At 42.4% G+C, this 25680-nt stretch overlaps 1 protein-coding gene across 1 annotated transcript in view; it reads left to right on the top strand.

Annotated features, from left to right (window-relative positions):
- Positions 1-21508, top strand: part of C27H1orf100 (chromosome 27 C1orf100 homolog) — a 40625-nt gene extending 19117 nt beyond the window's left edge. The window contains exons 3-6 of the mRNA XM_033099370.1: positions 2727-2795; positions 9192-9287; positions 13580-13749; positions 21417-21508. Coding sequence (XP_032955261.1) covers positions 2727-2795; positions 9192-9287; positions 13580-13749; positions 21417-21508 — 427 coding nt within the window. The remainder of the gene's footprint in view (positions 1-2726; positions 2796-9191; positions 9288-13579; positions 13750-21416) is intronic.
- The last annotated feature ends 4172 nt before the right edge of the window (positions 21509-25680 follow it).

Genomic DNA, 25680 nt, shown 5'->3' with positions numbered 1-25680 from the left:
ATATGGTGCCAGATGGGTACTACACTTATTGGGGGGATCACTTTGTAAACTGCATAAATGTCTAACCACTGCCCTGTACACCTGAAACTAATATAATATTGAATGGCAAACTGTAATTTTTTAAAAAATTAAAATTAAAAAAAAAAAAGGAAGAGCTCAGCTTTGTTGACTCAATTTTTCTCTTTTGTTCTTTCTTCCTTTCTTTTTATTTTATAATCACGCCAGTGCTGGAAGTAAAAACACATTATATAATAATGAACAGGCGCCATTGGCTTGCCAAACAGTTCTGTTATAATGGAATCTTGTTTGAAAATTTTCAAGTTGCTTGAAAACACTCTCAGAGGTGAAATAAAGCAGCTAGCTGGCCTGTGGACAATGAGTTAGTTTTGACTATAAAAGGAAAAAGGGAGGCATCACACTTTTCCAGTCCTTTCTCCTTCCTGGTTGTTGCTTCTTGTAGGTCATTCCAGTTTTGTGTTGGCTGATGTTCTGGGTGCTCTGTGGTTGTTTCAGTGTAGTACAGTAGTTAAGATAAATGTTTCTGGAGCCAAATGGCTTCTGATCCTGGTTCCTTGGTGACCTTGTAGAAGTTGCTTTACGTCTCAGTACATCTTGTCAGTAAAATAGCAGTAATACTTCGTAGGGTTTCTGGGAGGCTAATGTGAGTTAACACACGTCACCTGCCACGTAATATATGCTCATACATAGAAACTCGTATTTCTTTATTCTTAAAGGTGCTTTTCAGGTTCACAAAACACTCACACACATTATTGCCTCGGTAAACCTTCCAGAGAGGTACTGTGTTCATTGATGTACAGAGCAGGTGACTTAGTCCTCTCGGGCTGCTATGACAAATCACCACAGACTGGATGGTTTATAAACAACAGAAATTTGTTTCTCACCGTTCTGGAGGCTGGAAGTCCAAGATCAAGGTGCTAGCATGGTGGGGTTCTGGTGACTGTCCTCTTCCTGGTGGCGAGCCGCTGACTTTGTGTTGTGTCCTCACATGGCAGAAATTGGACTAGGGAGCTCTCTGGGGTCTCTATTCTAAGAGCGCTAGTTCCATTCATAAGGCTCCACCCTCATGACCTTTCACCTCGGCCCCGTGTCCTAACACCATCACATTGGGGTTAAGGCTTTAACATATGAATTTCAGGGGAGACACAAACACTCAGTCCATTGCAGTGGGGAAAGGACTTGCCACAGGTCATAGGCGTCTCAGTCCACTGCCACACTGTTTGCCACATTTTTGCAAATCAGAGGCTCAGCTGTCTTTCTCCATCACACACCATATAGCAATATTTCGATCAATGACGGACCACATACATAATGGTGGTCCCATACGATTATAATGGAGCTGAAAAATCGCCTAGTGACATTTTAGTCATTGTAATGTTATAGCACAATGCATTACTCCTGTGCTTGTGGTGATGCTGGTATAAAGAAACCTACTGCCCGGCCAGTCACATATAATTATAGCAGGTACAATTACACTAGTAGGCTAGGCTATAGGGCTGTGTGAGTCACTCTATGATGTTCACACAACCACGGCATTAACTAACGATGCATTTCTCAGAATATATCCCCATTGTTAAGCAGCTCGTGACCATATATATATATATATATATATATATATATACACACACATATATATATACACATATATATATATACACACACACACACACACACATAGTACAAAATTTGTAAGGTGCACAAAAGGTAAACTGTAAAAATGTAAGGCTTTCTCCCATCTCTGTCACCCAGGCATTCAGTTTCCTCCCCCATGGTTGACTCTTTCTCAAGTGAATGTTTAGATGTACTGTTTGTTTTTTTTGTGGCAAGTCTTCTCCAGTAGATAATCAGATGCAATATGAAAATTTGGACCAAAAACAATATATATTTTATGCTTAACTCTGAGGTCAATATAGGAAACAGAAAGAGTTTGGTATAGATAATAAGATGCTTACAAAAATCATTGGAAGGGCTGAAGAAGCAGACTTTGGGGAAGACCTCAAGGAACCTTCTAGACCACCTCCACAAAACTGACCCATCATGGAAGCAGCTACCTGTGCCCTAATAAGGACGTTGCTTCCAGAACGACTGAGTTCAAGAACCTATTCCCAAAGCCCCCACCACTGCCATGAAAGGTCCCTCTCTACACTCACAAAGCTGGGTGTGACACTGGAATACAGGATTCAGCTGCTGCCTTCCACGCAAAGGTTTCCTAACACCCCCAAAGCTGGAGGTTGGGCCCTGGAGTTCTGCTACAGAAAAACACCATAGCACATCTTCACAAACTAGCTTGCCAGTAGAAAAAGTCCAAGCAGCAGGAAATGGCCTCCTTCTTGTTTCCACCTTCCAAATCTCACTAAGTACATCTGAGTTGGAGGAATCCAATTCATATCAGAACACTAGTTGCAATGGAGTCTGGGAAATGTAATACCTAACCCGAAAGCTTGTGTAGTAGGAAGGCACCCTAACAAGGGTGAGAAAGGGGACTGGCTCAGTGTTTTTTATTTTAAAGGAAAGCATATCTGTATGTATTGGTTTATGCTTTCCATTTCTTTTCTTTCCTTTACTAGTCTATTTCTTTCCCTCAATAGTCTAGCAGAAGCTATGGATAGTCCTTCTGCTTTCAAGAAGGATTTTGTAGTACTAGATAGCTCACACCTGGAAATGTGTATAAATTTGCAATGTGAACCTTCACTTTAATTTTTTTCCAGAATCCCATCCATCATGACTGCCATCTGGCTAAGAGAATTTATTGACCGCCACCCCGTGACCCCACCCAGGTAACGTTCTTCCAGATGAAGACGCCGTCCACAGCTGTGGCAAGGCAGACAGGCACCTGGGGAATTGGTATTGCTCAACTTGCTACTCTGTTATTGACAGACAACTGCGGCCAAAGGGTTCTAGTGAAGTTTTGGGGAGTTTAGGGAAAGTTGCCTTAAAAAAAAAAAAATCCACACTCATGGTCAAAATCCAAGCAAATAGGCAACTCCAAATTCCCAATTGATCAGAAGGATATTGCTTTCTGCTTGGGAAGGGCGTTAGCAAGAAGCATGAGGGATGTAAGCCCAAATTCTAGAGGGGAACCCTATATTCTGCTTGGGATAAAACAAACCACACCCATGCTTCTGCCGTATGGGAGGTGACTGCACAGACGGAAGCAAAGCACGAGTTTCACTCTTTCTTCAATTGCCCAAGAAGAACAAGTCCTAGACAGGTTTTATTGTGCTAAATTCATCTTGCTGAGAGAGATTGGATAACAATCTGTACATCCTAACCCCACCCTCCCTTTATGGCTGGTCATGCTATCTGTGGAGAGGTAGAAGCTATGAAATTGGGGCAGCAGGAAGCCTCACACAGTAAGTGACTTTGAGGTCTGACTCTTGCAGGTCCATCTGCTTTGTGGTTTTGAGGGAGCCTCATGTTCATTTTAGTGGTTAGTTATTTTTAATAATGTTCAGTTAACAAGATACGTCCTTTCCTTCCAGAAATTACTGAAGAAATGGTGAGGGAAGGATGTTTCATTCCTAGATACTTTTAGAGCCCTCTTTCCGAGGAAGTACACAGCCTACGCTTCCTTCCTTGAAACCCACGTGAAGAGGAGGGAGGGTGGAGAGAAACAGGGATGGGTTCCAGTGTCTCCTGATTTCTTTCTCCCCATAAGCACTTGGTCTTTCTACGTGTTTTATCCACTGTTGGACATGTTTAACTGTGGTCTCATTTCCTGGGGAAAATGGAAACAAACTTCTCTTTGCTGCTGCTACCTGGGATTCGATGGAACCAAGTCAGTCACTGGGCCTGGCCTGAGCCAGCCATGGGGAGCCTGAGCGTTTGGTTGGAACACAGTGGGGTGGGCACCGCAGTGCTAAGGCAGGGCTGGATTCAGTTCTGTGTGAATCCATCAGAACCCCACAAGGAGGCGCACTGTGCCTGAGCAGGGCTGGGGTCCCCATCACCGCCCACAATGCTGTCTACTCTATGCCTTTCCTGCCTTGGCAACAATGGCGGGTTCACTCCATCAGCAAGCTCCTGCCTCCAAGGTAGATCTCCCATCAGAATGCTTTTCGCCAACTCCATGCCGCCGCTTGATCCAGACCACCATGGGCTCTCCCCTGCTGATCTACAATCCATTCTCCAGAGTGAGCGTCATGCAATGTAAATTGGACCCACCATCCCACCCACCCCTTTGCATAAAACCCTGCAATCATTGCCTTTTGCATAAAACCCAAACTCATTGCCAGGACCTACAAAGCCTTACGCGAACTGGTCCTGCCTGTCTGCAAAGCCCCATTGTCTGTCTGTCTTCCATTCCTTTAACACGTACACCACACTCTTTCATACTCTTTTCATACCTCATCTTCCTTCTCCTGGATTGCTCCCTCTCCGCTCCCTCGCCTGCCCCACCTTAACTAGCCCCTTTTTATCCACAAGTCTTACCTCTGTTGTCATCTGCTTCAGATTGCTATTCCCCGACCACCCTGGCCAGAGGAGCTCCTCTTCTGCCCACCTCTCCCCCTGTTATTCTCCATCTCACACTCTTTTTTGTTTCCTAAAGGAAACGGGGGCCCGTGGTCCTTATCACACCTTAGTTATTTTGTTTATTTCCTGGAATAACAGTTAACACTTAAGTAGCTCCTACTCTGTGGCAAGCACTGTTCTAAGTCCATATTACCGTATTTAATCTTCACAACAATTTTGAGGTACAGATGAGGAGGTACAATTGAGGCACAGAGTGGTTAAGTGACTATCCCAAGATCCCATAGCGAGTCAGTAATTGGCAGAGACAGGATTTCAACCCACTGGCCTGGCTCCAACATCTGTGCTCTTGATCCCTGTACTCGACTGCACCTGCTGCTTAGCCCCCCAAGGGGGCTTGTTTGCCTCTCTACAACCTGCCATTATAACCTCTGCCTAGCTGATTGTCACACATGGTAGGCCCTCTACGCACATTTGTTGAAAAAATTTAAATGAATGATGAATCAATGAGAAAAAATTGTTCTGTCGTTTATTTGTGGTTTGGCCTCCTGCTGACGCATAGCACCTGTAGAAGGCCTGCCCTTCCTTCTGCTGTTCCTTTAGCATAAGCTTTTATCCTTAAATGCCTGACCCCGAGGGCTATCCTAGGGAAAACTGAATTACGAACCCGTAGGGGCACCTAATAAAATATTAAATGATTCACGAGTAGTCGTGACCTCACAGAATTTTCATAATAAGAATTACACTATTATGGCAAATGTTAGCTGATGCCATCCCTGAGCTGCAGGCCTGTCACTCAAGCACAGGGCTGGGTGTCGTGTTGGCTTGTGGAGCCCAGGATACTCCCGAAAAGACCATTTCAGGTGGAATGCACTCAAGACGATATGGAAGATAAAAGAAAAAAGAATTTGTGTCAGACCTGAATGGATGTTACAGACATCGATGGAAGCCGTCTCTGAGAGGTCGAGAGGCTGCCCTGGAATCAGCTCATCTTGTTTAAAATGATCACAACACCTGACACCTAACCTTAGTCACCAAGTATGTTTACCAATGTCTCACTGACTTTCATGTAATCGTTAATGGAGAGGACAGTATCACCCCCACTTTACAGAAGAGGAAACTGAGGCTCCCCTCTTCCTTGAGGAGATACTTGGAGACAGTAGAGTCTGAGAGATGGGGGCACAGGAATGGTAGTCCCCCGTCATCTGTTCTTATGCTTGTGCCCTTAATAAATTACTCCTTCCCCCTGAGCCTCAGTTTCCTGCCTGGTGCAGCACTCACCGTATTGTCTGTGAATAGTTAGCTGCCTCAGTATGGCTTCCCTGACCGGACTGTGAACTCTTGAGTGGAAAGACAATATTTATCACTATACGCACACTGTAATCACCTAAAAGTATTTGTTTTATTGAACTGAACAAATGCATAAGTCTTGAATAAATACCTGAGTGTTTGTTTTATTGCATTAAAAGCAGCTTCTAGCGGACACTGCTGTGTCATTATTTCTTTTCCTATTCGTTTGGTACATGACGTCTACTGTTTGCCCATCAGTGAGAGAGTCACAGAGCTCATACAAAAATAATGCTTACCTCTTCTGCAAAGAGTAATCGTACATACATATAGATGACTCTGGATATGCCATGGCATTTAGAGAACTGGGTGTCATTGATGGCTCTGGCATTTACTAGCTGGGTGATAGTAGGAAGCCCACTTACCCTCGTTGAGTTTCAGTCTACTCTTCTATAACAAGGTATTAATATTTACCTGGCAAGGTGACCGTGAGAATGAGATAAGATCGTGTCTGCAAAGACACTTGATGAAGCAGGAGGCACAGTCTCCTTTATAAAGCAGAGACTTGTACAGTCACAGTAACGCAATTACCTCTGGCCGCAGGGCCAGGCGCTTGGGGAACAAACACTCCTGACCTCCTCTGTGCATATTGAATTCTGTCTGTGGCTGCGCCCAGGTCCTCCTCCGGTTACATGCACCCTCCCAGGAGACAGGCTGGCTCTTGTCTGGACCGAACATGGCACCTCAAAGAGCCAAGCTGTCCAGGACTGGTAAATAATGCATAGTGAAATCGGACACAGGTGGAGTCCTTCTCCCACCCAGAAGGAAGGAAAGGCCTTTCTATAGTGGAATCTTGAAAGCCAGGTCACTCGGATGGGTCTGAGCAAAGTCCAGGGCAGGACTCCTCGGCTAGGTCTGGAGAGCAGGCAGGTACTTTCCTAGCCAGTCTTCGGTTTTGCCCCACACCCAACCCCCTTGGGAGAGGCTGGGTATTGACTACCGTCCAGACTATGCATTTCACCTAAGGAGGTAAAAATTCTCTTCCAAAAACTGATGTTGTAACCTCTTACTTGGGAGCTTTCTCCTGTTTGAGGTGAAAGCCACTTAGGAGAGGTTGGAAAATCTGCCCAACGAGCTAGAAGCAAAGTGTGCCATTCTTCATTCCCCAAACCTCTCCGCATCTCCACCCAGCCCGCCCTCCCTCTGCCACCCACCTGCTTACACTTCCCCACTCTCTCTCCGCTCCTGGGCCAACACCTGCCAAGAGACACTCCCAAGGGACTGGTGGCAGGGTGTTTTCTGGTGCTGGTGGAGGGCTCCTCAATTCTCAAAACAGCTTTTACAGACTGTTTCTAAGAATCAACGCTCAGGTTACTACCTGTATTCGACAGGTATTTGTTGTGTGCATGCTAATGAAGAATTCATGGTCAAAACACAGCCTACTGCAAACAACATTAGCGACTGTGAGAAATCGGTGTCGTTTTGGAACTCTAGTTGGAGTCTTAATAAACTGTAATATGGCCCTGGGGTAATCATTTCCAAGGCAATGCTTCAGAAACTGGATGGGTGGCTAAGAAAGCTAGGTCTCCCACTCTTGTGCATTTAGAAGTGTCATTTGTTCCCTATTATTGTGCCAATTCCTCTCTCTTCTTATGACTTAATCCCCCGCTGTTATTTACTATCTGGGGCTCAGTCATATTATCCCAGCCACGGGCAGGCCCAGACAGCCTGTGGTTTTTCTGAAAATCAGAGCTCCCTGAGGTCCTGTTTGCACAGACAGACAGACCTGCCCAGTTCACAGTGCTTGCCTTTCATACTAACCAGACAGCAAGGTCCCCACCGGCCCCCACACACTCTACTCTGATCCCAGCTCGGTCTGAGTATTGGTTTCTGTAATTCCCCTTACCTGGAATCTCTTCCCCATTTGATTTGCCTGCCCAAACCCTAGACACCCCTCCCTCTTCTTGACCCATTGACCCTTGCTTCAGATGACTATTTCAGCACATAAAGAGCGTTTGGAGGACAAATCTGCTTCAGCTAGACCCTAGCAAGGTGCAGGATAAGTTATATACATTCAGTAAACGCTGGTGGGACTGGCATTCATCATCCAACACATACTTGACGAGCTACTTCATGCAAAACTATGTACTACTTTCTACAGACTCTTACCCTTGAATTTTGTGGCATCTCCTGGTGCTCAGAATTTTCAAAAGGTCCCAAAAGACCCCACCTATCACGAACTCTATAAAGTCATCGTCCCAACAGTGTCACCTTCCCGTGTTCCCTGTTCTGGGGAATGCCTGAAGCCTAAGCCTTGTCTCGGACACCTCCCTCTCTTATACCTCAGTCTTCTCCGCTCCGATCATATTTCCAACACTAAGCGCAGAGCTTCACCATGTGCCACATAAATGACTATAATCACCTCCTAACCAGTCTTTCGCATTCTAGTCAGATTGCCCTCCAATTTGTTTTTCGCACTGCCCTCAGTGAAAGTCTTTCTACAGTAAAAACTGTATGACATCATTCATCTTGTTTAAAATCCTACAAAGATTCCCTACCACCTACACCAGTGGTACTCAACCTTTCAGACTCAACACTGCTTTTCTCTTAATAACAAATATTTTGTAATGTCCCTACTACTGTTAGAAATACATTCTGTAAATAACAGAATGCAACATCATTTTAAAATATCAATATGATGCTCTAACTATAATTTAATGGAAAAGTAATTCATTATAACATAAGATGTATTTCAAAACCTCAAGTCTGGCACCACTGCCCCTAGGCTGCTGTCCCCCCATACCGATGCATGTCACTATCCACACCCACCTCAGCTTCATGCCCAAAGCACTCCCTCACTTTTTTCAACACTGTCACTCATGTGTGTGCTTCAAACCTGGCTCCCACCCCATCCTTCCCAGGCAGGGCTAGAGTCCCTCTTCCAGGCTTATAACAACCTTGTGTCTGGACCACCACAGTGCTTCTTCATTTTTAGCCCCGTATACTTATTATGTAGTTTAAGTATCAGGTTTTTAACAAACTTATTGTGAAAGTTTGTAAATATATCAAAAGTAGAAAAATAGTAAAAGAAACTCCCATTTACCAATTCCCATTTTTCCACAATTATCAACACTTGCCCCACTTGTTTTATATATCCTCTTGTTTTTTTTCCTGATATTTTGAACCTGATACTTGACACGTCAAATATTTCCTTATGAATCCTGAAAACTGAATCCTGAAAAATGGATAAAAAAGACACTCCTATTAAGAAAGTCCAACAGTTTTAGGAGCTCTGTGCCAGGAAATGGGGACAAAGATCAAATATATTTTTTTATTATACTACAGCTGGTATTCTTCTGTAAAGAACTAATTGTAACAAATGCTTTTTTTTTTCTCACTCTTACTTTCTTCACTAGTACATTCATTGTTCATCAAGGAAAGGACGTCCATGGCTACTACCCTGGGCAGCTGGCAAGAGTCCATTTTGATTATAGTGTCAAGCAATCTCCCAGGTGAGGCACCTTCTAAATCTTAATTTTCAAAAATTACACTAAAGTTAGAATGACAAATTTTTAAAAATGGGTATCACATTTTGTAATAATGGTAATAATAATAATAATAATTTAATAGAAAAATTTTGGAAGGAAATAGACCAAAGTGTTAACAATGGTTTTTGTGAGTGGTCAGATTATTAGTATTTGTATTTTATTTTCCATCTTTTTCTCTATTTTTCAGATTTTCTCTAATAAATATATATTACTTTTATAATCAGCAATAAGTATAGAATTTTATTAAATCCTCTGAGAAATTTGAAGTCTGTGAGTTTAGAGTTTCAACTTGGTCAAATAATTTAAACTTCCTAAGTCTCAGTTTCCTTCACAGTAAAATTAAAAATTAGGCCTAAATGATTTCTGCTTTTTTTTGGATGTGATTTTAACAACAAAAAAAACAAGCACTTTGATGTTATATTCTAGTTTTAAGAGGCTGCAAACCATGGTAGTTAAAAACAGCAATTTGAGTAACTTATGAAATGTTTGATCTTAGGCAATTATCACTCCTTCTCTGAGTATCAGTTAATCTGTTAGAACATTTGATGTAAAATTCCAGAGCAGAGTAAGCATGCAAAATATGATTGCTATAATGTTGAGTTCATCATCTGGAATATTTTACAAGTTTCTCTTAATTGCCTTTGATAAAGTCAACGCCTGATTATCCTCCCTGCTCAGACGAGGGAACCCTGGCTTCTGTACAGCAGCACAGATGATCAAACTGGAAGCAGTTTTAGGGGTCATTCTGATCAAATGAGATGAATAGGATGCAGCCCAGAGACATGGCACGTCTTGCCCGAGGAACAGCTGTTTGGTGTAAAAGCAGGGACTTGAATCTATATTTTCTGATTCCCCAGTTTAAGGCCCTTTGTTTCAACTCAAATACATACTTATATTAGACTCTTGTTAGGGCTACGTCCTCTGCCAGAGGAGAGATAAGAAAGGAAAAGCAGACCCCCCCTCCTGGCCAGCTCCATAGGACACTCTCCACATGTGTTCTGTGGATTCTGGCAGTTTCCCACCTCCAACACCTTGCACCCAAATGTCGGTCCTCCCACCCCCGGATGGCTCAGGCAAGGGGAACCTGGACTCTACTTGACTCTGACAAGACTTGTACCTGCCTAAGATTAGCCTTGAGGGGAATACTTGGTGCAAATGTCAATCAATGACTTCATTAAGCTTCTAGGCTTACCTTCCCCAGATATATTACTCCATCAATTTGATATTTTCAGTATTAGAGTCCCTCTTTTGAGCGGTAGTCTTGTCTTCAGAAGGGCACTGATGTGTGACTTGAAAATAGAGACTAGTCTGGTTCTGTGGAAACACCCAAGGCAAAGGCAGAGCAGGCTGCCGGGCCAGCAGGAGAGATCCAGGGGCATTCACAGGATCTGGTTCAGAAGCCAGAGCTGTCAGCAGCACACAAGTGACTGGGCTGACAGTTACAGTGACACAGAACGCAGACTCACAAGACACTGAGATGGTCACCAGATAGCCAATGTTTTTTGTTGTTGTTGTTTTGGGGGAGGGTTTTGACTAGTGGTTTATTGTACAATTAACCAACAGTAACATTTATACAGAGCAAGTCCATCACTCCCCAAAATTCTGCCTTCGTATAGTTAAGCTTTTAAAGTAAAGTATATTCTTATTTATTCTTAAACACTTGATCTAAGTCAATTGGTTGAATCTTAGGGGGAAAAAATTTGTGTTTTAGGAAGATTAACCAGTTACCCTCTATAATACCAGTATAAGAAAATCCTTTTTACTATGGGCCCACCATGACTCAGGCCCCTGTAACGTGACCACAGATGTTTTCTGTGTCCAGAAGAATTAAGACTGCTGTTTGATGTCACTCTTTGTGTTTTTTCCATTCTTCCTCATAAAATGGTCATTGGTCTCCTCACCCTTTTTAACTGTGCTTTAAATGTGTTCAAGCAACTCTTAAAACATGGTGTCCAGAACTAGGAGGGCCCCTGCCTACTGCTTCCGGTACTCACTTTACAGGACCAAGTACCTATTAAGCTTGAAATGAGAGCAAGTAGAGGTGGGTGTGAATTCCTGGTGCTTCTCCATGCCTATCCACAACAGAGCACCTTTCTGCCCATTCAGCATCTCTCCCCTGTCCGGAACCACATGCACTAGCAGATTCTTGCTCTTGCTTTTTCTGAACTGGAGGCAGAAGCACTTCACTTCTGCTAACACACTCTCTCTTTAAAGAAGGCACATTACAATCAAGTTTTTAGCCAAGCATGTAAGAATCATGCATTATGACTAAGCAGCTCCCGTCACCTTGTTTAAGTATGGTGAATCATGATGATTCAATCAAGACTACTTACTAAATGATTGGATTCAGATGTTCCTAAATCTCACCCAATCATTTAATATTTTGTACATCTATACCAGCTCACCTCCGCTACTTGATAGTTTTAAAATACACGTTTATTAGAACATTCAGAAAACATTGATAATCAAAACTTTTTTTAAATAAAAATTACCCATAATGTCATCACCCAGAGATAATCATGTAGAACCTTCCAGATCTACACAAAATAGGATGGGGTGGTATTCTGAAACCCTTTTCTCCCCCCGTTTTATTGAAATACAGTTGACATATAACATTGTATTAGTTTAGGGTGTACAACATAATTTGATATAGGTACCATCATAAGTTTAGTTAATACCCATCACCTCGTATAGTTATATTTTTTCCTGTGGTAAGAACTTAAAGATCTACTGTCTTAGCACCTTCAAAATATACAATACAATATTTTTAACTATAGTCATCAAGCAGTACATTACATTCCCAGAACTAAGTGAATGTAATCTTTGAATGTATCTTTCTTTGTCTGACTTATTTCACTTAGCATAATGCTCTCAGGGTCCATCCATGTTGTCGCAAATGGCAAGATTTGCTTCTTTTTATGGCTGAATATTCCATTGCACATTTTCTTTATTAACCAGAAATTTGTATCTTTTGACTACCTTCACCTATATCCTCCACGCCTCAACCTCACCTCTGGCAAACACTATTCTGTTCTCTGTTTCTACGAGTTCAATTTTTTTCAGATTCCATATATAAGTGCAATCATACAGTATTTACCTTTCTTTGTCTGACTTATTTCACTTAGCATAATGCTCTCAGGGTCCATCTACGTTGTCACAAATGGCAAGATTTGCTTCTTTTTATGGCTGAATATTCCATTGCACATTTTCTTTATCCATTCATCCATGGATAAATAGCATCCATGTCTTGGCTGTTGTAAATAAGGTTGCAGTAAACGTGAGGTGCAGATAGCTCTTTGAGAGTGGTTTTAGTTGTTGTTGTTGTTGTTGTTGGATATATATCCAGAAGTGGAATTGCAGGATCATATGGTAGTTCTATTTTTAATTTTTTAGGAACATCTAGGTATGCTGTTTTCCATAATGGCTGCACCAATTCATAATTTTACCAAGAGTGCACAAAGGTTCCCTTTTCTCCATATCCTTACCAACACTTGATATCTCTTGTCTTTTTGATAACAGCCATTATAACAGGTGTGAAGTGATATGTCATGGTGGTTTTGATTTGCATTTCCCTGATGATTAGTGATGTTGAGCACCTTTTCATGTGCCTGTTGGCCATCTGTGTGTCTTCTTTGGAGAAATGTCTATTCAGATCCTCTGCTCCTTTTTAAAACAAATGGTTTGGTTGTTTGCTATTGAGTTATATGAGTTCTTTATATATTTTTTGAAATTAACTTATCAGATAATATGATTAGCAATTTTTTCTCACATTCATAGGTTGCCTTTTCATTGTATTGATGATTTCCTTGGCTGTGTAGAAACTTTTTAGTTTGATGTAGTCCCATTTATTTTTGCTTCTGTTGACTTTGCTTTTGGTATCAAATCCAAAATAATCAATGTCCAGAAGCTTACTCCCTATCTTTTCATCTAGGATTTTTATGGTTTCAGATCTTATGTTCTAGTCTTTAACCCATTTTGAGTTAATTTTTGTGTATGGTATAAGACAGGGCTCTTGTTTAATTCTTTTGTATGTGGCTCTTCAGTTTTCCCAACGCCATTTATTGAAGAGATTATCCTTTCCCTACTGTATATCCTTGGCTCCTCTGTCATAAATTAATTGACCACACATTTCTGTTTTGCCAATACTATCTTGGTAACTTCTGGCCACTTCGAGAGAATGGATTTCAGCAGATGAGAAAATGGGATGATTTTTTTATCTACTGGGTTTTCAGCAAACTGTTTCTATTTTCATTTAGATCTCTCATAGACTTGGCAATTCCACCCAAGAGAAGTCAGTATCAGCCTCAATTAGACCAACAAACTCTCATCCGATATATTTGTTTTCAAAGACATTCAAAGCCTGCCGAACCATGGTATAAAGAAACCACTTACCAAAGAGACTACTCTCTGCCATTTTACAAGATTGGTAAGTCAGTTCAATTGCTCTTACTCTGAGATCAACCTTGCCTGAACCACAGACAAGCATCCCTCGTGGGCTTGCCGACCCAGGTAGCATGTCTGAGACCAGCCAAGTTGCCTGTGGATCTAAGTGCAGGGAGAGGGCTGCTTCCTCCTTCCTCCTTTCCTAGCTCCCTGTATAGGAGACTTCAAGGATGACACTGCATAAATGTCCTTGAGAGGAAGCAGGCTCAACTCTGATCACACCCTTTGTCACATACTGTCAAGGAAACTTTTTTCCTCATTCTCTTCTTTTAAATGGCTTTATGACAATTATTTGACATTTGGAGGCATTTTTCAAAAATTCTAAATTCTCTACGTAGTATTTCTCTATGTGGCAGCATGTGTAAGAGTGCTGAGGGGCAGGCACCCCCACAGATAGGACCCTGGGGGGCATACAGACTCAAGTTACACATTACCTGTATTCTTGTAATCATTGATGCATTACATTCTAGTGAGTAGAAAGAATTACTTCATTGACAGACTTTCTAAATGAGTGAACCCCCCCATTTCGGGGACTCTCACACTGAGGCAGGCTGTTGCACGTTGTCCTCATAACAGCTCTCTGAGGTACGTGCTATTGTTTTCCCCATTTTCCAGTGGAGGAGACCAAGCTGCAGAGACAGTTAAGGAACTAGTCCCAAATCACAGTGCCGTAGGCAGAAGCAGAATTCAGGCGCAGGCCTCTCCAGACCCAGAATTCAGGCCCAGGCCGAGCTCTGTGCTTGACCTTGAAGCTACACTGCCTCTGTCACAGCTGAGTGTCACTTGTACTGCTGTTTAGTGAATAGTTTTCTTTAAAGTGAATTCCCTTCTTTTCATTTTACAAAAATAAGAAAACTGGTAGAAGGAGGGGGGGACATGGGAAACATTTTCTCTTCCTCCTTTTCTCCCCGAAGAAAAGACCGCAGCCCCAATGAAATCCAGAGCAGGGTTGAGACTCAGGTCTCAAGGGAACAGCAAACAACACAATCAGGAAGAGTGGAACCGGACAGGACCAAGCAGATCTTGCGAGAACTGAGCCGGGGCAGGGGTGGCAATAGATGAAGCCAGGATGAGGCCAGAGACTGACAGGAGGAGTCTGGGATACCAAGTTACAAGTAGGGCGTAGCTGGTTTCTGTGAGGTTAGAGCAGGTTGGAGCCTGAGAAGGGAGGGAGCTGACGGAATGGGGAGGGGGCTGGGGCTGCAGTTAGGTCATTTAGGGAAGGAGATGCTGGGAGGAGGTGTAGGGTGGTAGGAGTTGGGGTCCTGCAGGAGGCCCATGAGAGGGTTATGGTAAAGGAAGACGGGGTGGGGTGGGGGCATAGGTTAGGGCTGAGGTGTGTGAGAGGCCAGGGGGGAGAGAAGCTGCCAGGGTCTGAGGAGGAGTTAGAAAGGAAAGGTAATCAGGAAGAGTCAGTGGATCTCCTGTCCCCACGCAACTGGCTAAGCAGTCTGTCCTTTCAAGACTGACCAAGTATGACATCTGTTTTCTTTACGTGAAGGAATCTAGGTGGGCCTCTAGTTTCCAAAGTGATAGGAAATAGGACCTTTCTGACAATTCCTCTATGAGGAAATCTTGTTAGAAAGACAGATACAAAAGGTTTCCTCCCTTGCTTATTTTAGAAAACAATTCCTCATTCTTTCCAAACCCATAGAACCAGGTGAATGTTTAGCAAAGCAGTTACATATTTACCATCTACCATGTTCCTAGCTTTGGGCTAGGTGCCATAGGAGGTGAAAGGAAGCCCAGGCTATGATCTCAGCCACAGGGAGCTCGCGATCTAATTGGGAAGATGAGGCAACAATCAGCTTCTCAGCGAATGATGAAGTACTGAGCAGGGGAGTTATGTTGAAAGATCAGATCACTGGGGCCCACACCAACCAGGAAAGCAGGCACATCAGTGGGGAGCTGAGCTACGCCTTGATGGATAAGATATGCATGGTGGAGAAGAAATGGGGGGGACACCACAGATGGGGGCACTGCAGTTAGGGGCAGTGGATGGGAATAAGGATGGTGAGGTCTGTGGGGGGTGGGAGAGCAGGGAGGACCCCAGCTATGAGGAAGGACACTGGCCTGACTGGGCAAAGGAGAAAGGAGGAACGGAGAAATGAAACGGGGGGTGGTAGAGCAGGAGAGAATGCCTGGAACGGAAGAGGAGCTGAGGAGTTTGGAAAGTTGAATTTGGACAATAAGAGCCACTGTCGGATCAGAGTCAAGGGAGTGAGTCAGTCAGCTTCAGGGGATGTTAGTATGTGAGCCTGCTCAGCACAGGTTAGGAAAGGCACGACTGCAGGCAAGAGAAACAGCAGGAAGCGGTGGCAGTGACACGAGCGGATGAAACACTGGGAAGCGATAGGCAGAATTCGGGCTCTGAGTGCTGCAGCCCTGGCACATTCTAGCTGGGATTGATGAACACACTCAGTTTCTCTGAACCTTTTTGGTGCCTCTGTAAAATGGAGGTACAAAGTCCACATTTTAGGATAGTTGTTAGGATTTAAACTATCTGTCATCTGCCCAGAACTGTGCCAAGTGACACACTCACACATCTGTGTGCACCACTCATAATTGCCATGAGTCTTAATCGCCACCAGGAAGTGGTGTTATTAATTCCAGTTAGCAGAAGGGGAAACGGAGACTTAGAGACTTGAAGAAACCTACTCAAGCAAGCAGCTGGCAAGTCAGTCTAGGTCATACCCAGATATGCCACACTCCCAACCCTTGCTCTTAAATTGAATTAAGGAGGTTCCATGGGAAATGGAAAGAAGACTCACATGGAATAGCATTTGGAGTGAAAAAGGACAGTGTGTTCGAAAATACACAGGAGTGAAATTAAAGCTAATTGCACCGCCCCCACCCCCTTCACTTCTACTGCAAGAATGTCGGTGCCTCTGATAGAAATAATAGTTTTAAGCAGAGGAGGTGACAAGTTGAGACCTATACACAGTTTAAAATATGGTCCTGGAAAGCGTGGGCCAGGCAATGTAAGACGAGGTACAGGGATGAACAGCCCCTACTCGGTGAGGTGGAAGCCTGACCAATTCTAGAGAACTTATGTTGAAATAGTCATTGCCTGAGTTGCTGAATCTTTGATTGAGTGCATGTTAGTTACCTACTGCAGAGGAAGAAATCATTCCCAAAACTAGTGACTTAAAACCATCAGTGATGACTTTTATCTCATGGCTTCTGTGGGTTAGAGATTTGAGGACTGCTCAGCTGGGCAGTTCTGGCTCAGGGTCTCTCAGGTGTCAGATGTCAGCCTGCATCATCCGGAGGCTTGAGTGGGGCAAAGGATCCACCTCCAAGGTGGCTCACTCACATAGTTGTCAAGCATGACAACTCACATGGTGGCTGGTCACTGGGGGCCTCAGTGCCTTTCCAGGTGGGCCTGTCCTTGGGACTGCCGAGTGTCCTGAAGGCATGGCAGTGACCTCCCCTGGGAATGAGCGATCCGAGATGAAGGTGGAAATTACGATGCTTTTCATGACCTAGGCTCCAAAGTCACACACTGTCACTTCTGAGGTATCCTATTAGTCACACACAACCAGCCCTGAAACAGAGTGGGAGGGGATTACACAAGGCATGGATACCAGCGGGGGAGACTCCCTGGGGTCCACCTTGGAAACGGACAACCGTAAGATGATTCAGTCATTGATTGAGCACCCACTATGAACTAGACACTGCGATGTTTGCTGGGGTACAGGGACCAGGATAGACAAGACACCTGCCATCCTGGAGCTGAGATTCTGGTGGGAGATACTGAGCAAAAGAACTAAGTACATTTTTAAAAATTCTGTGGTGACGCTATATGGGAAATGAGCAGGGTGAGGAGTGTAGCTAAGGGAGGTTACTTTTAATAGTGCAGTCACGGAGAACCTTTATACAGTTTAAGCTGAGCTCTGGAAAATAAGAATGAGCCACGTAAAGAGCATTTCAGGCAAAAGGTACAGTAAATGCAAAAGCTTGAAAGCTGGAAAGGGCTTGTGATGCTTGAGGAACAGAAAGGAGGCCAGTATAGTTTTGTGGTCGTCAACGAGGGAGAGAGGAGTAGATGCTCAGATTCTATTCTGAGAGCAAGGGAAAGACTTGGAAGGATTTTGAACAGAAGAATGACATATCATTTATACTTTAAAAGTATCACTCTGACTGCTGTTCAGACACTGTTTGGAGAAGAACAGGAGGGAGGGCATACAGACCTGTGAAGAAGCTCTTTAGTAGTTTAGACCAGAGATGACGGTGACTTGTACCCACAGGGAAGATAAGAAGGAATAAATGCATTCCACAGATATTTTGGACTTGGTGATAGATCTGATGTCAGGTGCATTGTCATTCATTCATATATATTCCTTCAGTAAATAATGAACACCCGCTTACATGCCAGTCAGTGTGCAAGGTTTGGGTAATAATACAAGGTGAAGCAATAATAGACACTACATTTCTACATTCAAGGAGCTTCAGTGGGAAACCAGCATAGAAATACGCATAAAATTTCACCTGCTGCAAATGCTGTGAAGCAGAGTCCATCTGGCGCTCTAGAAGCCTATACTACTAGTAGGTCAGAGGTTTCCTGAGGAAACCTAGGCAAGGAGTGGGGGAAGAGCTTCCGGGAGAGCACAGCCTGTACAAAGGGCCTGTGAGAGGAGCACGACAGCTTGAGGAACTGAAACACCAGTGCAGGAGCACGGAAATCAGCAAGGACAGAGCAGGGCGTGGCTGGAGAGCTGACAAGATGAGAATGGGATGGGCTTTGCAGGCCTTTTGCAGGTTTGGGCCTCTACTCTGATTAATGGAAAACTACTGAAAGGTTTGAAGGAGGGTGGAGGCAGCGTGATTAAAACTGCATTTTGAAAAAAAATTATTCTAACGGTGGATAAGGAAAGCGGGGCAGGGTGGAGTGGGGCAAAGATTGAATGTGGAGAGTAAGGAGGCAATTGCAGTGGTTAGGTGAAAGGTTCTGAACCTCAGCTGCACCACTTTATATAATCCAGACGCCCAGGACACACCCAATACCAATTAAATCAGAATTTCCTGGGGAGGGGGCGGGTCCCAGGCATATGTAATCTTTAAAACTCCCCAGCCAATTCCCTTCTGCAGCCAAGTTGAGAAATCAGTGGTTTAGGCAACTGATGACGGATGGTAGCAATAAGAGAATCAGGTGGATTTGAGAGCTACTTAGATGGCACTTATTTTGTAAACAGTAATCAGGCAGGCAAAAAGCTGGTCTGCAAGAGACCTACCTAACAGAGAAAAGTTATAATTCTAGACATGGACAGAGAAAAGAACAGGGACTGAAGTAAGCATTTGTTTAAATCAAGAAGTTGACTTATTGAGAGATCCAAGATGGCAGACTAAACACTGTGCCTGCGTCCTTTCGTGAACACATCAAAATTACAACTGAATTATAGAATAATCAACCTGGAGAACCATCTGAAATCTAGCCAAACGAAAGTCCTATAACTGAAAATATAAAGAAGCCATATCGAGACCGGTAGGAGGAGCGGAGACATGGAATGGGCCCCACACCTGCATGTGGAGGTTGAGAATCGGGAGGAATAGCTCAGCTGCCTTGGTTTCCCCAGAACAAGTGAAGGACCCTAGTCCCCCACACCATGATCCCCAGACCGGAGTACTGGTGCTGAGAAGAGGAGCCCCCACAACTGTGAAAAACAGTGGGGATTCCGACCATCTGGGTGGGACGGGAAGCTTCAGGAAACCCAGCCGTCCTCTAAAACTGCCGACGCATAGACTCGCTCGCTCGCAGGCACTCACCTTGGCTACAGCGGAGGGACAGTCACTCGGAAGGCATCGGAGACACACGGAGGGGCAGACTGAGATGTCTGGCGGTGGGGGGAGGACTGGAAGCCCTGTATGGTCCTCCTCCCCTGCAGCCCACAGGCAGACGCCATCTCTCCTGTGTTGAGCCCGCCCCCACCCACCAAATCTGAATCTGATTGGCCTGGTGAGCTCTGCTGCTCTGCCCTGCTGACTCACTGAGACCAATCCCACCCAACTCGTGCACTGCAGGAGGCACTTTCCCTGAGAGCAGCCAGCCTCACCTGCATTGCACTCTTTCTTAAATAACTATCAGAGTCTGGTAGGCCCAGGCAGGCAGCAACTGGCCTCAGTGTGCTCTGAGACTTTTGCTGAGTTGCTCCAGGCTCAGCACTGGCACCAAACCAGAATTTACACTAACTTACTAGGTGCCACAATTCTTCCCACTCTAGCAACTCCCTGAGACCCTGCCTCACCCTGCCTCACCTAACAACTCACGTACTGAATGAGGTGTTATCAGAGGCAGGTGGTAGCAGGTCTCAAGGTATTCTGGCTTTTTGCAGAACTACCCCAGACCTGGTACTGGTGGCAGCCGTCCTCAGTTCCCAGTGTGGCCTCTCCCACGTGCCTCCAGGACCAGCACGGGCAGCAAACAACAGCAGATCGCTCTGTAGATCCTACCAGGTAGTCCCTGGCTGGTCACAGGCAGTGGCAGACCAGAGCCTACACACAAGCTCCTCCCAAGAGACCCCAGAGCTAACATACTTGGAGAGTTAAAAAAATCATTTCACATTCTGTTCACCCCCAAATCTGTACAGCATATTTCAGGCTTGATAGCATCCACTGTCTGTGGGCACATATACGTGCTAAATGGAATGGCAGAAGGAAACCCCTCGCCCCAAAAGCTTGTCATGTGTTCTCAGAACATCCATTGTTGAATTTACCTGGTTAAATATAATTGCGCTCCATTGTAACTCCTACAACAAGGATCACTAAGGCTATGGAATAGGAGTCCTCAAACTTCTAAATTACTTTATTTCCCTGGAATATAGTGTAATCCTCGAGAAGGTCAGAGCTGCTACTTAACTCCATAATAATAAGCCTTGAGAAGTCATATGCTTACTGACTACACATTTAATTAAATTAGATTTTAAAAACCCTCCAGGGATGGCATTTCTAGGGTTAATTGAAATGGGTTAATAAAAAGTTATCCATTCTTAATAGCAAGAAATGTTAACTTCTTTAAAAGCTATTGAAGTGTTGTGGAAGACAGAATAGAACCGTGAAAACATTAGGAACTTTGGGGCCTGGTCATCCTGGGTCAAATGTGGGCTCTTCTTTTCACAAATCCTGCAAACTTGGTCAAGTTGACTAATCTCTTCGAGATGGTGATAATACCAGTGGGCCTCTGAGGGTTAGACTTTAATGTAAGTAAAACACCTAATATAGTGCACAGCACTGTACATAATAAAATTTTGTTACAATGCTGTCATTGAAATACTGGTCTTTGGTTTCTTAAGTGTAGATGCAAGCCTTCCTTGAACCCTTACCTTTAGACAAGGAGAGGTAAGACAAGATTATAGACAAGAGCTTATAAGATATGAGGGAACTCCAGTGGGTATAAATTTAGGGATGGTAACAACTACAGTTTGATACAAAGATGATACAAAGTGGCCCATTTATCATGTAAAAGTTACAGGGCTTGGGGGCGTCGTCTAGAATTAAAATGCTAAAATGAAAATTTATGTGATTTCATTTTTTGTATATTTTGGCAGAATTCAGTAATATGCCTCCTAGTCAGGGATTGATCCACACAAATAACCTTTTGACTAAGTTCTTTTTCTCCACATCTTTGAGATAATTATTTTGTTTAAATTCCAGATTGGAACCAGAAATTGGCCACAGTTTTATTGAATCCTCGACCACTTAATTCACTACCAGAGCTCTACTGTGGTGACGAGAGGTGGTGTTGAAATAAAAGCTTTAAACTAAATAACTATGGCATTTGAACAAAACATTTGGTGTTCTTAGGTAACTCTTTTAGACTAAAATAATAACACAACTACTTTTAAGTGTGTATCCACATGGCTGGAATCCTAAAATATTTACATATTGCAAATTCTTTTCAGATTAAGCTGGTCAGTCCAGGGTAGGGAATCAAGACCCAGTCTTAAAAGGACTTGTTATCTGTTCTTAGCCCCACTACCAGTCTTGTTGCTGGTGCTGATAAACCTCTTACATTTAGTCCACTGGTTGGTTATACGTGGGACCAGGTAAGAATATAATTCCATCTGCTCGATAGTTGCATCACTGTTGAAAAACCGAAAAAGGAACCTGGGGATGGAGCCAAGGGGGAAAACTCTGAAAGTATTCTGGATACTGAAAGCTAGATATGGCATAATGCTTGTATGTAGTCAGATTTGGGACTGGTAAAAAGAATTTATTGAAAGTCTGTATACAGAAGGCTTACCATTCCTATCTTGGCAAGAAGCCTGACAACTAGGCATCAACTCCCCAGGCCAAAACCTAGGGGGTCTTCTCTAAAGAAATGGAATTATCCCAAAGGAAAGAATCCTACACTGTGGCCCCCAGAAACCCACCATCATACTAGTTGGTTCCCAACTCAACACCCCAAAGTGAAGCCTACCAGCTAACAAACTTCCCCCAAGAACAGAGTTTCATATATCTTTCTATTGTCTTAGTCTTAGATGTGAAGAGCTAACCAAAGATTACCAGAATTGAAAAAATAACGCAATATGAAAGACAAAGACCAAAATAAACAGAAATGAGCCCAGAGGAAACAGGATTCAGGGAACACAAAACCCAAAATAAACTAACAAAATAACTTTATCATTTGACAAGGAACATGTCAAAAATAATTACTTCCATAAACACAAAAAAGCAATTCTTTCCAAACAAAGCTCTTGGAAATTAAAAATATATGTTTACTAAAATTAAAAATTGGACAGGATTGGAAGAAAATTCTGAAAACCTCTATATAGAATAAGAAGGCAAACAAATTTTAAAGGGAAGAGGCACAGAGCAATAAATCAGGAGATTTATCATCTGACTAATAAGCATTATAGAGACAGAACAGAGAAAACGAGTAAAGAAAATTATCAAAGAAACATTTTTCACACAGCTTCAGACCAGAAACCTCCCAGTTTTCCTTCCGTTATTTATTTCTAGTATCATGCCAGTGTGATGAAAGAAGACACTGTAGGATTTCAGTAAGAGGAATCACACTTTCAATTTCAAAACATACTGGAAAGTTATAGCATTAAAACAGTGTGGTCTTATAGAAAAATTGATGTTTATGTCAACATTTCATGGTTATCTTTATAATCAATACATGTAAATCTAACTAAATGTTTTTAAAGGTTTCATAGAAGGCCATGGTTATGCTATCAATGGACATTCATGTGCTTCCAATAAGACAATTACATGTGAAATAGGGTTTTTTTGTGTTTTCCTTTTTTTTTTTTTTGCAGTGGAATTGCTGGTGGGTCAAAGGATTGCAAATACAAATTGTAACAGAAATTGCAAAATTGCCCCGCCACTCCTACTAGCTGTATAGGAAAGTGCCTATTTCTCAATATCCTGGGTAGCACTGATTTTACTTTTCATATTCATCTATCTGAGAAATAAAAAGTATTATCTCATTGTGTTAACTAACATTTTCCTGTCTGTATCAGTAGGTGAATGACTTTTCATGTTTTGGGCCACTTACATTTATTTTTTCTGTAGATTGGCTAATACGTATTGATTATTTTGCCCATCTCTCTATTAGTTGTCATGTTCTTATTTATAGCAGCTGTTTGTGTATCAGGGCTATGTGTTGAAATATTGTTTCCCAAGTTTTTTATTCTCAGATTTTTTTTTTTAAACTGTGTTCATAGTATTTTAAAAACTTTTAATCTGGTCTAATTTGTTCATTTTTATTTAGGGCTTCTAAGTTTCCTTTTTCTTTAGAAGGCTCTCTCTAAGATTATGTACTTTCCTGTATTACTTTCATTACTTAAAACTTTTATAAGTTAGATTTTATGCTATCTGAAATTTGTATTGTATGTTGAGAAGTTTGGCTATCACCATTTATTTTTTTAATGTATTCTTTTCCCAATAAAATGAAAGGCCATTTTTAAGCTATATTAAGTTCCCATATATGTCACCTCTATTTCTGGAATGTGTCGACTCCATTTCCCTTATGTATTTGTTCTTTCCCGTGACAAGATCATATTTTATTATAGCAGCTTTAGGTTTTTACATCATAAAGGGGAAAACCCTCCCTCAACACGTTCCTTCTTCAAAAATATCTTTGGAATGTTTGCACATTTGTTTTTCCACCTAAACTTCAACATAATTTGTCTAGTTACAGAGAACACCATGGTGAATCTGATTAGAATGGTATTAAATTCATACATACTCATTTGCAGGATGGCATTCTGATTCAAATATATTAATCAATTAATATATGGACATGTATATAGTACTTAAGCCATCTCTCTATTTAAATATCTTGTTCTGCCATGCAGTTCCCTTCTACTGAATTTTAAAATTTAGAGTGCAGGTTTTTTATTTCAGGATTTTTCTGTGTTCTCACTATGCCTCCTTAAGTATATCTATTACGTTTTGGCCTACAGTCCTCCTTTCATATAAAACATGTTTTGGTTGTTTGGCTTAGTCTTCCTCCAATTTCTCGTCAACCTCATCAACCCCATCAGCCCCGCGCTCCTATTGTTCTATGGCTCCAACTTTCCAGATTCTCTCCAGCCCCCGGGCCTTTGAACATTGTCCCTGTGACTACTCATCCTTTTGGTCTGTTTAAATGTTATTTCTACTAAAGGTCTTCTCTGACCTTTCTCAAACTTAGATGAGCTTCTCCTTCATACTGTCCTGCACTTTTCCACTGCAGCACATAACATTACTTGTATCTAGTAGAATCTAGCATAGAGCAGTCCCCCCTTATGCACGCTTTCACTTTCTGCAGTTTCCGTTACCCGAGGTCAACAGTGGTATGAAAATATTAAATGGAAAACTCCAGAAATAAACAATTCATAAGTTTTAAATTGCACACCATTCAGAATAGCGTGGTGAAATCTCCTGCAGCCTCACTCCAGCCCACAAATCAGCCCTTTGTCCAGCGTCTCTACCTCCCTTCATCTCATCACAAAGGCACTGTATCATCTGCCATCATCACAAAAAGGGTGAGTGCAGGACAATGAGATATTTTGAGAGAGAGGGATCACATTCATGTAACTTTTATTACAGTATACTTATTCTATTTTTTGTTATTGTTAAGCTCTTCCTGTCCTTAATTTATAAACTTTATCATAGGTATGTATGTAAAGGGAAAAACATAGTATATATAGGGTTTGGTACTATCTGTGGTTTCAGGAATTCATTGGGGTTCTTGGAACATACCCCCTCGGGTAAGGGGGGATTACGGCATACACTTGTTCAATAAAGATTTATTATTTGAGTAGTTATCTATGATTTTTAAGACTGAACTGTATCTAAAGAATAGATCCTCTCTCGTAACCAATTTAATCAGCAAACAGCTCACGTTTAAAGGCAAACAGGAAAGAATCACTCGAACTGGTCAAAAATCAGTAAATGTCTACCAACATCAATAGGAGCGTTAGTTACACTTTTTCAATAAGGCAATGCTTAGAGCCAAGATAAGAATGTAGACTTTAAAATACTTACCTCTAAGAGCTTTCATCTCTGGGTAGCTAATCTAATTTGGAATCCAACCAGGAAGATGAAAGAGTCAGGAGAAATAAAACCCATTCAACTTCCAAAAGAATAAATAAAAAATATTTATCATATATTAAGTGTAAATGATCATTTTTCTATAAAGGTCATTACTGATCAGTAATGGGCTTGTAAGATTATCTGTATTATCCTTTAGATTTATTGAATCCAACAAGGCTGCTCCTATTTTGGAATTTTTCTTGAACTAAAAGTATCAATAAAAATATATCTAGTGAAGATAAGATATTTAGATCCTTTCAAAGATTCTGTTTTTCCTCTCTTCCCACTGTATCCCCACAGACTGCAGGAATAAAGCACCGTCTTATATATACTAGGATTACCATTACTTCTCTGATCCTGTTATCAGAACAAAAACACAATACACAAAGCA

Source organism: Rhinolophus ferrumequinum, chromosome 27, assembly GCF_004115265.2.
Source record: "Rhinolophus ferrumequinum isolate MPI-CBG mRhiFer1 chromosome 27, mRhiFer1_v1.p, whole genome shotgun sequence".
Classification (NCBI taxonomy): Eukaryota; Metazoa; Chordata; class Mammalia; order Chiroptera; family Rhinolophidae; genus Rhinolophus; species Rhinolophus ferrumequinum.
The sequence above is the reverse complement of the archived record's forward strand: the minus strand, read 5'-3'. Positions and strand labels throughout refer to the sequence as shown.